Source organism: Cryptotermes secundus, unplaced genomic scaffold (genome assembly GCF_002891405.2).
Source record: "Cryptotermes secundus unplaced genomic scaffold, Csec_1.0 scaffold168, whole genome shotgun sequence".
Classification (NCBI taxonomy): Eukaryota; Metazoa; Arthropoda; class Insecta; order Blattodea; family Kalotermitidae; genus Cryptotermes; species Cryptotermes secundus.
Genome location: NW_019721760.1, coordinates 465,557 through 482,884, shown reverse-complemented (window position 1 = coordinate 482,884; position 17,328 = coordinate 465,557). Strand labels below are relative to the sequence as shown.

Sequence of the window (17,328 nt, the reverse complement as noted above, 5' to 3'; positions counted from 1 at the left end):
TAAGAGAGAAAAATATACCAAAGCAATAACAGTAACATCTTTGCTTGATCATATCTAACAGTCACTGTCTTGCAGCAAATGTTTCATTGAGAAGGAACTATCCTCACAACACAAAAGAGCCCTTGGTATTTTCCAGTAGCAGAACACTAACATTATTAATAATTCCAATATGCATGTGCACATAAATATATCCACAAACACAGGTTTTACTGAAAGGCATCAATGAGGAAATTTACACATATTAATGCATACTAGGCTTATATATGGATATATATGGATTCATATGGGTTTTGATTAAGTAAGTGCGAAGAGTTTTTAAAACTGTTATACTATTCATGTGAATGATTTCATATTTAAACTATTACCTCCATATCCTGGATCTACAATAAATGAACATCAGTACTACTGATCAAGCATGCCAAATTTCTTATAAATCTAGGAGCCACTTAAAAAAAGGGAGATAAAATATAATAAAATACTTCAGGTGACAAATATGGTCATTCATGTTAAAAAAAGAAAAACTGAAACATGTACCTACAAAGTAACAGCTACTTCCTGCCAGGATCAGGGAAAACCGAACACCCAGTTGCAAGTATTAAGAAAAAATGGAAATTATCTTCTGACACTGCTAGGATATGGGGAGAGACATGAAGACAAGTGGAAAAATAAAAGGCAAGAAAAAGGACTGAAGAAGATTAAGGTAAGAAAGGGACAGAGGAAAAGAAGAATGGGGCAGATAGAAAATATTTGACACAAGGAGAGGATGCAAAGAATGGAGTTAGAAATTAAGACAGGATGGACAAATAAAAGTGATGGGAAAGCAATATGGGAAAGAGGAGGGAAGGAGATGATAAAGAGTAAAGGAAAGGAAGAATGAAACTATTTTATCTGTCATCTTTGATGGCTCATTTGACAGCAGTAATGAAATATGAAGAAAATTCTAAGTGTCTTGTTATGTCCTGTTACAATTTAGCAAAGAAGCAGATCTGCTACTGCAAAGCTCTGTGGCTCTACTGTGCAACACTGTTATGATGTTATAGTACCTGTCTCTCAAAAGTACATACAACTGGAAATACTAGCAACTTACAACTGATAATTATCAGTTTCTTGGGGGAAAAATAGATAGCAACTTTCATTCATGGCAACTGTAAGGGTAACAAAAATAGTCATTTCAGCCATTTCAGTCATTAAAAATAAACTGCAAAATGTGCAGATCAGCCAAGCAATAGTAATGTCAAGGCAGGTATTATTTTTATAATCCAAAGAAAACAAAAGTATTCATAACTCTTTCAATTTAAGCAAATGAATCTTAGGAAGAGTGTTTTTAGAAACATTACCCAACTAAAAACAGAACTTAAAAAAAAGTCTGTGCAATAATTAGTACATTGATTCCAATTTTGAAATCAATTACCAGAAGTGCTAAAACATATTGTACCCCTACACTACATTAGTAGTTAGTAAGTGCTTGCTTGTTAAAAAATCATAGAATTAGCCATGTTGTGTGAACTGCATTAACTACTAAAGAGTTGTTAATTACCTTTCAGTTGCCCTGATAAGTAACAGTTATTTTATGAACACAGGCACTCTTGGAAACTTGTGTGTCTGACTTAATCTCGAGCTTAATATATATCATGAGACTCTTGCTGTGCAAGTGTTTGGTGTTGATAACCTTTGGATCCATAACAAGTATCAGTATCCTCTGTGTATTGTTTCTATACTGTACTCTAATTGCAGTTTTGCTTTGTGGAGAGAAGTAAGAAATGAACAATTTGGATCCAGATTGAAAAATTTAGCGACAACTTAGCATGTAACATTTTCACATGTGGTACATTCAAACCCATAATCTGTAGAATAGAACTAGAAAACAAGATTATGGTTCTCTGGGATGTTACACCATATGTATTTTTAGATAGATAAGTCTTATACCCGATGATGAAGTCAGAAAATTCCTATGTGATGTTCATACCTATTTACCAAAGTACACAGCGACATATCCCAGAAGTAAATGATCACTGTATATAATCACATAAGCTTTAATTCTACATATGTAATCAATTTTATGATTGCAGCTGTAGAAATGAGGTTTATGTGATGGTACACAGTGGATCGCTTTAGATTTACACAACCAGAAGGCAAATATTCCAAAAGCCATAATCTTCATACTCACTGCCATGAGAATCTCAAATCTCATATTAGAAATTCTGACAAATAATTAAAGGATATTTTTGATTTGATATATTTTTTCCTATTAGCTTACATAACAGACCAACTATTCTGCTGTATTTATAATAGACTCAGGGAATTAAATCCCTGAAGATTACCTTTCTTGGATACTACCTTTTAATGCTAATTTACATGGCAGCTTTACAGAAGCATCTCAGATAATAGTCACAAAATAATTGTACAATATGTGAATACTGTTCTACTCAAATGTGTCATGCTTTTATGCTAATAATTACTTGACATGTGGGTGTAAGGAAAGACAAATGAGCTGCCCCCCACCCCCCAAATATGAATTTTCAAACTTCTATACCTAATCTTAATATGTTGACCATTTTTACTGTGTTTAATAACAGAATGTTGTAATATTAAATATCCTCTGTGGCATCTATCTTACTGAAGCATATTATTTCATCATGGCATAATGCTTATCTCATTAAGCACAGTGGCAACATTACCTCTGCTATTTAAAGGATATTTAAGGTAACTGGCAAGATAATGTCAGAATATATGGGACCCTCAACGTCTCACAACCCTATGGGCCTTCACGGCCTCTTACAGGGATAGCTTTACTTATATTTTAATTTTAATTGTTGCAGTACCCTGAAGTCACTAAGTAAAAAAGTAAAGTAAAGCTATCCCTGTAACATTCCATGAAGGCACATAGGATTGTGAGACATTGAGGGTCCTGCATTATCTAGACAATTGGTTCAAAGATGGCGGTAAGTTTGTCAGCCCTACGTGCCCGTCGCGCTTTACTCCCCAGGAAAATTATTTAATTAATTCCTGGTACTCATTTCTGTTAGAGGCTGAGTCGACCCCAGGGCCATAGTGCGGCTGGAAGGATTAGGTCAATTGAAAAAATCCAATGACCTCCTTTGGACTTGAACCCGCGCCCTTCTGGCTTGTAGCATAGTGCCTCAACCAACTACACTCCAAAGTCACTAAGTACTTGTATAAAATATGAAAGATAAAACTTTGATATCCGTGCACAGCAGTGACATAACTGAATACAATATAATTTATATCAATGTTAATGTTGAAGTTAATTATTTTTCTGACAACTTTAATGGTTTTATCTTATGCATTTTTGTTTTGGAGTAGATTATGGTAACAAGAACTATCTTCTATAACACCTTATCTTAGCTGACAAAATATGATTTAGTAACTTTCAACAGGTTTTCTGCATATCTTGCTAATATAATTTACCATTGACAAAAGGTTTCATAAGATGGTATACAAAGTTTATTTTCATTCTGAAATTGTAATACAAAGTTACTGTAATCTCAGAATAATGATTTTGGATTAACTAAGCGTAAATCAATAAAATTCCAAAGAGGTATATTAAAAAAAAGTAAAATAAATTTTTGGCACTTTCACTGAATATCTTGAAAATAGATAAAATTAGTGCTTTTTTGCTCAGTGTTACATTATAAGTTGCGATAGAAATTTCAATGCGGATACACCTTACCAACAAAATAAAGGAGTCACAGGAAAGTTACAAACAGGTGATACAGCATTGAACTGAATACTATAGCCCTTCTCATATATACCATGGAAGACATTATGTTTCAGCAAATGGAGGAACAAAGTAAGAGAAGATATACAAGACTAGAGAAGGCTTTGCCATAAGATCCCACCCTGGTTGAATAATCAATGGATGATGACAATGATTATGTCGGAAGAAAGAGCACTGGTAGAGCTGCTTTCCATCCCAAATTAGTTAATATCAACCCAGAAAAAGATAGAAATTTTCTATTTTGTGCCAGTAACAGTACAGCTTGGCCCAGTACTTGGAAAGGCAATGAAGAAGATGAAAAATTTCACACGAAGCACTTGATATATCATTCCTGAGCAAATGGCAAAGGATTTGCACAACACCCTCTTAATTCTTGTTCATAAATAATAACAATGCCAATAAGTTGTGTGCCAAATCAATCCACTGATTTCATTGGATATATTTCAGAAGCCTAGTACCATGGTATTGTGAAACAGAGCCAGATACTATGTCAGATTCAAGACTCTAAATAGTATGATAGCTTTACTGTAACTCCGTCATTCCTACTGACATCTGTAGGCCTACAGAAGACCTCCACATGTAGGGGTAGCAATGGTGTCAAGAGTCCACTTGGAGCTCACTAGCAGACAGGACACATATCAGAATGTCACAGCTGTGCTTCCTTGCCTGCTATATGATATGATAGCTTCGAGGCTTTGGAAATTTACCTTACACAGTTACTCTGAACTCTGAATAACAGTGGTAGTGCATGCATGAAGAAAAGATCAACTGAGTCCAGATTTCTCAAAATGTGTATCCAAGATTCTAGGGTCCAAAATAAAACTAAAGTATGTTGACAAGTTTACTGGATATTTAAACTTAATAATTTTGGTGTACACATTATCTGATTTAAAGAGTAAAATGTAAATTTTGTAGCTTTATGGAAGTGACACACATCACAACATAAACACATCTACTCTATTCAAAATTTACCTTGAAGGACTGCACAAAAGTCCATAGCAATATCCTGATGGTGTAGCCCTGTCTTAACAGCTTTATGAGTCGGGCAGCGCGGAAGAGCCGCAAGAACCCCACGTTGATGAAATTCTCCTGTGCATTATTCAGTAATTTCTGGACAAATGGACCAGTGTTACTACACAAATAACACAAGTTCACGGGACAACAGCTACAAGGGTAGTACAAATCAGACCATGCATACCACAATCACAGGCTTCAGTTCTTGTGAAGACTAATTTGAGAGTCAGTTTCTCAACTGACATATTTGAAAAAAATGTCATATTTGTGACCCATAATTTAAAAATAAGGCAATGGTTATTAGATGATGGCAACTGAGATTGTGTAAGATATGCATGTATGGCTCTGATCTGTAGGCCTCCTGCACAGCCATGTGGATAGTCTGTGAGTCTGACAAAACTGATATAAAACTACACATATAATTGCAACCATGCCATAAAAAGATGTATGGCTCTGGTAGCTCATAAGCTTTTAATTAGGGAACGTCATATATAGTTGGAAATTATTAATAATAAAATACCACAGAATTTAAAATATTTGATAAAATCATGAATCATGATTATTTTAAACCTGAAAACAGGTTGAACATGTCACCCTTGTGACCATGCCCACAAGGCAACAACAGGAGTTGCACAACAATTATAATAATTAATAATTATAATAATTATATAATAATAATTATTTCCCTAAACGAATTTCACTGACTGGTCTTTGTTATGGAGGCTGTTTTTTAACTTTTAAATGTTATATAAATGAATTTCAAAACTTAAAGAGCATAGTCATACATCTTATAGTGCCCAGACCTGAATGAAAACTTCTGAATTTCATTTGCTTTAAGACAACTCTCAGTTTTGTCAGAAACCCCTATACCCCAACATGGCTGTGTTGCATTCCAACAAAGCAGTTCACTTCCTCTACCTGAACCACTCAGATGAAAGGATAGTGGGTATCAGCCAAAGGACAGCAGGTAGCCGTTCTCCTACCCGCCCAATGAGCATTACACTGTCATATCCACTGAGATCCTTGTACAGGCATGGTAGCAAACAGTTTGATGGGAAGCACTGTAAACCGGAAATTATCTACAACAATGCACCTCAAAAAAGGCACATGAATGTAAACAATCACCAGTTCATGTACTTGAACAAAAAACACCACACATATCGAAAGTCTGCCGATAGTAACTTTAAATTTTCAGTACAGTTTAATTAAGACTGAACTGTAATTTACTTGGTTTTAAAATATACAGGCATGATTCTAGTTCAATAATTGCAATCAAGAAAGTTTCCCTTACCATCGGCACTTCACAAAGACAAATCCTTTGTACAACAGGAAACATTGAAAGATTCAAACTGAAGTGTACTTTATCATGATATATTTTCAGGTAGGAATAAAAATAAGGATGAAACTGGTATGATACAAATTCATGTGTTCTGTTGTACAATTTATATGCCATTAACTAAACTGAAGCAGATTGCATGATATATCACAATTAAGTACAGCAATATTCAGCAGTTCACAGAAATGACTTCCTGTGAAATTGAAAAAACTAAGAGAGCCAACAACAATTTTATAACAATTTGTACAAATTTATGACATAATGATAAGAAAATTTATATGACTAGTGCCCACATAGTTTAAACATTATCTTAAAAAATTAAAAAATTATCTTACATTTCACTATTATTTTAATATAAAAATTATTTGAAATGTCATAAATGTTTGATATCATTCGCCTTTTACAATTTTAGAGAAAACAGCCAATATGCTAATTTTGATGTAGTATTGCCAATTTTAGATATTCTGAGTACACCCCAATATCACAGAGACTAAAAAGTGGACACCAGACTTTAAAAAATTTAGGGTGGTAATTGATACACAATTAAGACAAACGTTTTGCAATTTGCTTCACTTAACTGGATAATAAACTAACCACAAGAAACACATGTTTCATTCTGATCTTATCTCAGAATGGTTATTTTAGCAATCACTTCTGATTCTGAGATCAGCACTGAAACAAAAAATAACTTGCTTCAGGAAGGTCTGTGTATAGATATTGTTAATTATCAGAACACTACAAAAGCTTCATACTGTTCCTGTATGATGTACACAAAGATTACATATGACTCATATTGTGATTACACTGCACATGTGAATAAATATGGTTTTCAAATTCCAGAATAGAAATAGAATACTGAAAGATATAACTGAATTTTAAACTTAACAAAGCATGCCAATGACCTTCTAACAAAATTTAAGAACAAACCGAACACTGAACTGCATCACATCTGTAAAACTGTTCATGACATATGAAATTCTAGTAGCAATTTAAGTAATTTTATTCCATTACATTTTAAGCAACAAGATAATTTCTTCTGAGATTAAATTGATGCCAGATTTTATGTTTATTTTGTTTAATATTTATAAAATCTATAACTATTGTCACAAACTTATCAATAGAAAGTTAACTTGTAATATATGTCAGCATATATAATTATTCATAGATAAAATCTTGTAGGGACAGTCTGTCAGAACTGCAAGCAATTAGCAACTGATGTTCATCACTTCCATTTTCAAACATAACTTGGTCAAAATTTTGCAGGCCTTCCTGTCCACAACAAACTCATAATATGAAGATTCAGTGTAACCAATTAGAGACTTTGTCAGATTATAAGCAAATATTAAATAATAATATATAAATTTCATTATAAAACAAAAATACTTTTAACATATTTCAGGGTGAACACCAGATATGCTTGTGTCTATCTAGCCTGTCTGCTGAGAGAACCCTGAATATAGTCTAAGAGTATGGTTTCCTGGGTAGTAACCTTACATAGCTTGGAGAAATCCTGACATTTTGGCAGAACATATCATCTATTTCTTCAGGGTCAAAGTGTAAATCAAGAAAGAAATTGTCAGAAGTTTGAACTCAGTTTGTCTCCTGCTTCTGCCAGTTTCTTTCTTGCATTACTCTTCTACTCCGAAAATGGAGAGAACACGTTCCTCTGAAATGCCGGGCTGTCTCTGAACAAGGCTTTGCAGCTCAGAAGATGATACTCCTCATAATCACTACAATGATAACCTCATTCTGACTCTGTATACTTCCACTTTTTTCTATAATTTCTTGACATCCTGTATATGGCTATAGTACACGTTTCTGAGCACTTCAATTTTTGTACTAAAATATTCATCTTTTGGTAAAAATGGGAATATCTCATACTGGAATAATTAAATCTTCACTTGTGTCGTATAAGACCTGGGGGAAATATTTACAGATGAAATTACAATTTGAAAGGTAACAATTCTCATTCGGTGCAGAGTATGTATCCAAATATAACAATTATAGCAACTGGCCACTTTTTAATATATGGAATATAAGAAAGTATTGTAATTATGGGGGAAAATTTAGTCTTGAGATTTTGATGGATTTACGCATTTTCATCTCCCTAGAACCTGGAAAGGCAGTTTTTGGAAAGCCATTTCTCTCTGTGAATGAATATGTGTATGGATGTATGCCTCATTAGTTCCTGACTGGCTGGAAAAATGGTTGGAGGAATTTTATTAATATTCACTATTCTGGAGTTTATCAATCATATGAGTGCCTGATAAATATGAATATTCTAGCTTCAAAAATAGGGACCCTTATGATGAGCCACACAGAACAAAATGGCGATGATGACTTTAACTACAGTAATTTTTGGAGATCATCTTTCTAAATAAAACTATAGAGGTAGTAGATTCAGGGAAATAGTTATGTGCACATTAAGGCCAAAATTCGAAATGTTGATTTTTCAGGGATTCCATTGTTGTTCAGTATTTAGAAACCAATAATGGTCTACTGAGCAACATCCAATTTAATTTCCATGGTAACATGGCCAAGGCCATTCATATATGAGAAAGCGTGTGCCATATATCTAGACAAATTATTTCCACTGTGGAACTTCTCTTTATATAGGTTACTGTAGCATAATGCCATGGCTCCTGCAAGTTCAGATTCAAATTAACCTGGGGAATTGATAATATTTGCTCATTTGTTGTTCTCACCCCCTACATAAAAGGCTTATTTCCAGGACTGTAGATGATTGTGAAATTTACCAGTAGGCAGAGAATGTAAATTAAAATGAACAGACATATATATGCAGTCAAAGCATGAAAAACTTCTGGACATTCCACTACCCTTTGGTATAAAGAACCAGTTATTTCTTGTGGGAAATTTTGTGATATAGTCAGTATCTAACAACACAGCATTGAAAGGAGTGTAAGTGATGAATTGGAAAGGATTTCGATGAAGGTGTATTGATGTATTATCCTGCCATTTGCCTGGGGGTAAAGAGGAAAACCATGAAATACATCAGTCAGTGTAGCCAATGTCGATATCTTATTGTATCTTGGTAGTAATGCAACTGGGAGGAAGGCAAAGAGCATGTGGCTGCATGTTATGGTACTAGATTCAGTTTCTTCTAAAATGCTCTGTTTATACTATTTCTGATAGATCCAGCTTTAGATATTGATACCTTATCCTATTAAATGTAAAGAAACATGCATTTATGTATAGAGGATACAATTTCATTAGACCAAATTCACTACAATAAAGACTTATAGCTCATATATCATGCTACACTGGATGGAATCTGTCTTCAGAACAAGATAATGTGAGCAGTTGCGCATAATATGTAACACAGGATATCATACTGTGTTATCACTAATTACACACAAAGGCAGACTTTCTTGCTGGCAGCAGTGAACCTTCATGGTTCTACTTCCAGAGAGTTAGTTTCACCAATTATAAAACATTTTATAGATTTTGGTATCACATCTTACTTCTCAAATTTGACAATGTGAAGAGAACTGTAAAGGTGACGTACATCTGTTATTATATTATTATTTTCAATTCATGCTAATAATCGAACAATTATTGAAATAAGAAGTTTTAAATTTCATACCAGAGAAGAAGTATATTCAGCTGACTGTGAATTTATAAGAAAACATTACTTAATATGTAATATTATAATTTTATAATATTGGATGACGTGATCGTAATAGGCCGCACATTCCGAGAGCACATGCTCAACTTACGGAAAGTGTTCGAGAGGTTCCGGGAAGCCCATCTGAAACTTAACCCGGAAAAGTGTAAACTCTTGCAGGAAGAGGTCAGGTACCTCGGGCATATTGTATCGCCAGAAAGGGTATCCACCGACCCGGACAAGTTGAAAGCCGTGCGAGAGTGGCCGACCCCGAAGGATAAACATGAAGTTAGAAGCTTTCTGGGGCTGTGCGCGTATTACAGGCGGTTTATTTCAGGGTTTTCCAACATTGCGAAACCACTGATGAAACTAACGGAAGAGAAACAAACCTTCCAGTGGACTCCAGAAGTGGAGGCCGCTTTTCAAACGCTAAAGGGTGCCCTATGTGCTGCCCCTATTCTTGCCTACCCACAGCCAGGAGAGAAATTCATTGTGGACACAGATGCAAGTAATGTCGGAATTGGAGGAGTTCTCTCTCAAATACAGGACGGAAAAGAGCGTGTCATAGCTTACTTCAGCAAGACGCTACACAAAGCAGAGAGAAACTACTGCGTCACCCGTCGAGAACTACTTGCCATAGTGAGGACACTGGAACATTTCCACAAGTACCTCTACGGACAACAGTTCCATCTGCGAACGGACCACTCTGCGCTTATTTATTATTATTTGTTATATTTATAATATAAATATGAAGTTCATCTTTATTCAGATTTGCATGGTATGTTCTACTCAGAAAGGTAGAATTTATGGGCTAGAAAATCATGTACTAAGACAGATACAAACACAGGTAATAACATGATATGAAAACTGGGCTTCATGTAAAAAATACACTCCATATTTAAGAGATAACAGTAAAGACTATTATCTGTTAGCTTCGAAGTATGGAATTCTTATGTTATTATACTAAAATATGTGTTATTTTATCATACTGAATACTGACACACAAAGTGGATAGAAAGCTCTGCAGTGGATCTGAAGCCAACCTGTTTTATAACACTTTCATCTAAAATATAAATACCACTTCATTCTCCTTCCTGAGTTTGTAAACGCTGTCTCAAAAATCTGATACAGTTTCCACAACTTGAAATAAAGTTATGTTTATTTTCATAAGCAGTATACTCTTTTCCAAATTTCAAACCAACTTTTTTAGGCCACGCCATAGCTCAAGCAGTTAGTTGCTGGCTTCTCACCATGGCAGCCCGGGTTCGATCCCGGGTCTGGTCAAGTGGGATTTGTGGTGGACAAAGTGGCGCTGGGGCAGGTTTTCTCTGAGTACTTCGTTTTCCCCTGCCAATCTTCATTCCACCAATTGCTCCACACTCACCCTCACCTATCATCTGGGGCTGGTAAAATAGGCCAGAAGTGGCCGCAGTACAAGGGATTTAGTCCCACCCCACTAGCAATAAAAAATACCAATTTCTTTAAATCAATATTTTAAAAAGAACTAGATAACTAAAATATTGCCTCAATAAATGAAACATTTGTGAGCATAAAATAAAAATCCAAAATCTTAAAGCGTATCAATTGTATGAAACATTGGAAAGATGCTGACATCAGACAACTCAACAAAGCAAATTCAGCTGGATACAAAATTCCATTAAACTTCCAGCATCCTTTGTGTGCAAGCACAGCTGCCATTACTCAAAACCCTGCACTTCTACGTTGCAAGTTTTGCCAGACACATGTAATTACCAAAAAAAAGTATTTGTTTTTCTGAGAGTCATGGCTGACTATCCATCAATATACCTCAACATACTTCTTTCTCTACCAGCAACAATTTATGAGAGGAATAAATTACTAACATATAATGATTGCATATACTTTGGAAGTGTGAAGCTCTCAGTTCTGCAGTTTATAATTGTGTGAACTTCAGAGAATGAACAGTAATAAATTCAATATCTGTTTCTAACAAATTTTAAGAAGCACTGTTAAGTCTTTTTTGCATGTTAAAAATATACATTATTATTACTGAAGTTATGACAAATAATTTAAAAGTCAGTGTTCTGATTTCTGGATTATGACACCATATTTAGTGCAGTAGGTGAGTACCAACACTTCTGAGAAACATAGTACTTCTATCTTTAAATCCGTCCTGAAGTTGAAGGTAGGGAAATAATATTTATATCAACTGAAATGAATGTGACAGAATAAATACAAACTGAACAAAAATTAAACTCTCATAAATATTTGGAAATTGGTTTTGTCTTTAAAATAAAAAAAAAAAACTAGTGTATTAACAAAAAACCTGTGCTGTTAATTCTGCAGCTATCCTGTGGTATACTTAAGGGTTATAACATTTATTTAATTAATACTGTTGGTACTTTTGTTATCATAAATATTTTGTGTCTGAAGCTGATTTATTTTTTACCTTCAAGAATGAATCCTCAGGTAAGTGACAACATATAACTTATGTCAATATTACAGTGATTTCCATTCCCAGCTAAATTATTTGTTTCTGTGCTGGATTTTCTTACTCTGTTTGCTGCTAGTTGCTTGCTTGGATTATTCTTTGACCCTGAAGATGAAGGTAAGTACACTTGCCTCAAATGGAACAATCTTCTACTGCACTATCCAGTATCACATCCCAGAATACAGAACTCTTGTTTCTATTTAAAATATTCAATGTCATCTATTATAAAAAGGAACTTGTAGCTACACTAATAATTTCTCTAGCCATAACCATCTGGAGCATGTAAGTGCTGATATTAACGTATCTGATAGACAGCAAAGTGAAGTTAGCATATGGACATTTCAACTTTCTAAAGGAAAATAGTTTTTGTCTTTTTGATTGCAGGAAATGAAAATGGTGTGGTATTAACAAATGAAATTGACTGTAATCATATGTGATTATTTTATGTTATATAAATTATGATTCATATTAAATGCATGAAAGGCTAAACATGATTTTTATTGTTCAGTGCCAAATTTTTCTGCTTTGCAACTAATTAGAAATATAATAGATGATGAAATTGCAGTAATATTCTTACTTCATTTTTCTACATAGTCCTTGATTGATGGTTGTAAGAATTATGAGTTATATATGTAGAAGTAGTGACAAGTGGACACAAGAAGGAAGATACATAATCTGATTAAAGTGGGATAATATTCAGATGATTCGATATGTATGGAAATGACTTGATTAATTCAGCAGATGCACAGACCTCTATATCAGCAATGGTTTTAGGGATATTAAAGGTAAGAGTTAAATTTCTTTGTATCAGAAATGTAAACTAAAATCAGAACTAGCATCCTAGAATATTTAAATCAACATTTTGTAAAGAAAAATTTCAATCAGTTTTCATTACACTGCAGTTGTGAAAAATGCTAAAACATATGTAATAATTATACACACTAACTCCTATATATTTGTCTTAAGAGCAGACGAGCAGGTCATGCACCATGAAGCCAGTATGACTTCTGTTTTACTTACCCCCAGTTCTATAACTAGGGCATCTATAATGCTGCCAATAACTGTGATGAAGTCAAATGTATTCCAAGGGTCCTTGAAGAAATTCTGTAACCAATACATGTTATCATATGAAATTTACACTGAAACAACAGAACAAATTTTTATAATTGGCAGTTCCATTTTTGGAGATAAACTTATCATAATATTGGTACTCTCATATATATATATATATATATATATATAAGCTGCAGTGTTACAAAATATAAAACAAACACATACGCTAATGTTTGTTGCATGAAATGACACTTTCAGCAATAGATCTCACAGAAAGAAGCAAGCAGCTCTTGTTTCTATCTGTGAGAGAACGGTTAATCTATCCATGAAAAGATTCATTTCATATTAACATTAGTTCTGTATTTGTTTCTTAAACATTTAAAATCATTGATACTTGTTGCACTGAGAGTTAATTACCAACAAGCTGACATCTTAAAGCTACAAGAAATGGATTTGAAAAAAGAGATAGGATGGAAACAAGAATAAGAATGTAATGACTGGCAGCTTATTTGACAGAATCCAGCATGCATTATTAAACTGCTATCGATAATAACCATCCAGGAGCTACAGGCTCCATACATCAGTTAGATTATATTTGACTGGTTATTTCAGGAAGAATGTTGAGGCTTAATGCAGGGTGAAGGTATGTCAGGAGTAATTACTTTTGTTAACAGAAGAAATAAAACAGAAGATAGATAAAGTCAGTGATCCAGAATGAATATTTGGTGCATGCACAAACTCACTCTGCATAGTAGCATGACCACGATATTTAACCCAACACAAGGTAACCCATTTGTAAGAAGAAGCTAGTACCATTGGATAAACACTCTGCAAAATTCAGTAGAATTCAACCACTTATGTTGACCAAATATAAAAAAGCATAACCTCCATTCTTATGTAGCACAGTCATTATGACACTAACAATACACGTCTGTAAAACTTGAAATATTTGTGTACATGAGAGTGTGAATAATTATGTGCTGTTGCAAGATTATTTTATGCATAAACTTTGATAAAGTTGAAGATTACTGGCTTCTGGAATGTGACAGCATGTATTCCAGTAAATACCGACCAAAAGTTTGGAGGAACATTCCTTTGAAAGACTGGAAAATATCCATAAGACTGCATGGTGACATATCCCAAGGGAAAGTTTTCTTTGTGGTCACCACCATAAGAATCTCAAATTTCTGAATTCTGATATGCTTTTAAAAGGGAAATACTATACAATAATATTGTTCTTATATGATACAATAAGAATTATTTGGATTTAAGAAATATTAATTTCTACAGTTATCATACAATCAAAACAGAAGTTAGAAAAAATGTATGCACATATCCATTTTTATGTATGTCACTCAAAAACCATTGAAAAGATTCTCATTACATTTGACATTTGGGGGTTTTACATTGTGCCAGAATATTCAAATTAAGATTAAAATTGGATGAAAATAACTGTCATTTTACATGGACATCTATATGTATTCTTGTGCATATCTTGAGCACAGTTCACTCAATATTTAATCAGATAAAATGCTCCTCCCCCAAATAGGTTGTTCAGCCACATGAAATATACATTTTATTCCAAATAACTTTCTCTGTAATTCACATGTTTGGAATAATTTTGACAAAACTCCATATTGTAGGTCTCTGATCATCTGACCCAGCTGTTTTATACTGTTTAAGACAGCATCAGAAGTGTGCATTCGTGAAACGAAAATCCAGAGACAATAACAGGACAAAGGCACAAGAACTATTGCAATATCTGCACATTTCCTAACTTGCTGAGTCAACAAATGGTATAGAGAATCTTTTTTGTTATTGCAATGAGTGTTATTGTAACATTATTTACAGAAATAAATAAAATAGTTGCAGTTTCTTCACTGACTACTGTGGCTTTAAGAGAACTGAAGTCTCTTATTTTATAACTTTTTTGAAACTCATAAGTGAAAGAGACTTGCATAACTTTTTGATTAGTGAAAACTAATTAAAATTGCCTTGGCCACTGACATTGCCATCAAAGTAAAGCCCAATGAGAATAAAATGAACTGGTATTAAAATGTTCAGTGACACAAACCAAATACAAGCATGTGCATTAGGCTACTTGTTATGGTCAAATGTGTGCTCAGGGTCAGTTTAGTATTCATGAACCATGTTTATTATGGGAATGAGTAGTTCATAACATATAACTTCATATAACTTTGAAATTATAATGAATGTACTAGATAAGAATGGATATTAATAAAATGGTAGTTTGTATTATCCAGGGTGATATCCAGTATTTCAGCTGGACAACTTGGATAATACGAGTACATATTAATATCAAGAATTTTCTGGTGCATTGATTGCAAATTCTTGATATTGTAAATGGCTGTAGTTGTAAAAGCAAACCACTAACTGGTGCAACCAAAGCAATGGCAGCAATCTTGGTCAGATCCGGTGGGATGCATGTAAATGTGAAGACTACTCAACTTGTGTGTCATAAAGTGTAGGTCTTAAAGCAATGCTCAGTTAAAATACTTTTGTCATGATAGAACAAATAAAAAAATCAATCTTCTAACATCTGCCCTTTTTAAATCAAACTAATTTAATGATATTTCACTTTTAAAATGTATAATTTAAAATATATTGCTGCAAATTCATGAAATATTATTTTAGAACACAATCATAATCACTTCTTTTTGTTTGATCATGATTCTCAATGCAACGGCAATAACATAAATATAATTATGATGACTGCCCATATGATAAGAAAATTACATTGTCACATTCAGAAATAAAAGAACTGTTATCTGCTAATATATATTTTCTAGATCTTGAAAAATCACCCCCCACCCAAAAAAAATGTAGCAACAAATTTATGGTTTTTCCATTCTTTCTCCATGTACAACCTCAAATATTTAAAGTGCAATTATGTCATTTCCCATGATCCTCCTAAGGCAACTTCTAATTTAATGTGATTTAATGCAATGGTAAGATAAGGGCTTCTGGGGCGTGACTTCAATCACTTTGGTAGATAGGTACCATGGTTTCAGAGGAACTTGCTGCAGCCATCTTCTGCCCTGAAGATGGAGAGTGTAGTTTTCTCTGAAACCAAGGTACCTATCTACTGAACCACACACTATCACATCCCAGGAGACAATAATCTTAACATTCACTGCCATGTGAATCTAAAATCTCATAATGCGGTAATGTTTCCATTTCCTCAATCTAGATCTATCCTGTGAATATTTATGATACTGGTCTTTACTCTTTAATGTAACATGTAGAGTTTATGGTTATATTACAGGTAGGATTATCAACAACATTGATCTAGATGATGAAACCATGACAGCATATCTTTAGTATGAATTATATATTATTTTACTTAATTGCTTATTGGAAGTTATGGGAAAATGTAACAACACTGAATTAATTTACATACAGAAAGATTTGCACTACTGTGAAACATTTCAGCTTAGGGAGAGAGGAATTTTTAGTCACTATTATTATCAATGGAAGCTCTTGCTTCACAGTAAAGCTTTAGTATATAATAATTCTTATGTTCATATTACTTTTTAGTTTCCAAGATGTTATTTTATAACCAGGAAGATTTTCAAAATTTTACCTTAAGTTATTTGGTGTTATGACATAAGAAATATCTAAAACACAAGACATTTTGACATGATTGAATAACTGAAGATCTGAAATAAAACTGGTATGAACAATAAGGAATATATGAGCAATCCTAATGCAAATTGTAATTTGGTTTCATGACAAACACTGCATAACACAGCTGTTTCCAGATCTTCAGTATGTGCTCAGTTATGCGTGTATGATAGATGCAATAGTTCTGACAGACACAGTTTCCAGTCTAGTCCACCACTTACCCAAAGCTGATTGATGGTCATCCCTATGCCAGCCTTGTCTAGGTGAGATATAATACATGTTGCAGTGCTATACCACTCAGTATCATGGACACACACACACTAACACACTTACTCACACCTACATTCATAACTGCACACACTTGAATTTAATGAAGAACACTGATATGCTGCAGTACTTCACATTTTCCAATCAGGTGGTTTCTATGCTTAATAATGTTTATTCTA

General features: G+C 33.8%; 1 protein-coding gene across 2 annotated transcripts in view; it reads right to left on the bottom strand.

Moving 5' to 3' along the window:
* The window catches only part of LOC111875626 (voltage-dependent calcium channel type A subunit alpha-1), a 500,175-nt gene that overhangs the window by 73,483 nt on the left and 409,364 nt on the right, over positions 1 to 17,328 (bottom strand). Inside the window, exons 29-30 of one of the 2 annotated variants that reach the window (XM_023872012.2) lie at positions 13,205 to 13,288; positions 4,712 to 4,849 (exon numbers count right to left, since the gene is read on the bottom strand). In XM_023872012.2, coding sequence (XP_023727780.1) covers positions 4,712 to 4,849; positions 13,205 to 13,288 — 222 coding nt within the window. The remainder of the gene's footprint in view (positions 1 to 4,711; positions 4,850 to 13,204; positions 13,289 to 17,328) is intronic. The other variant, XM_033755887.1, reaches the window with a different exon arrangement.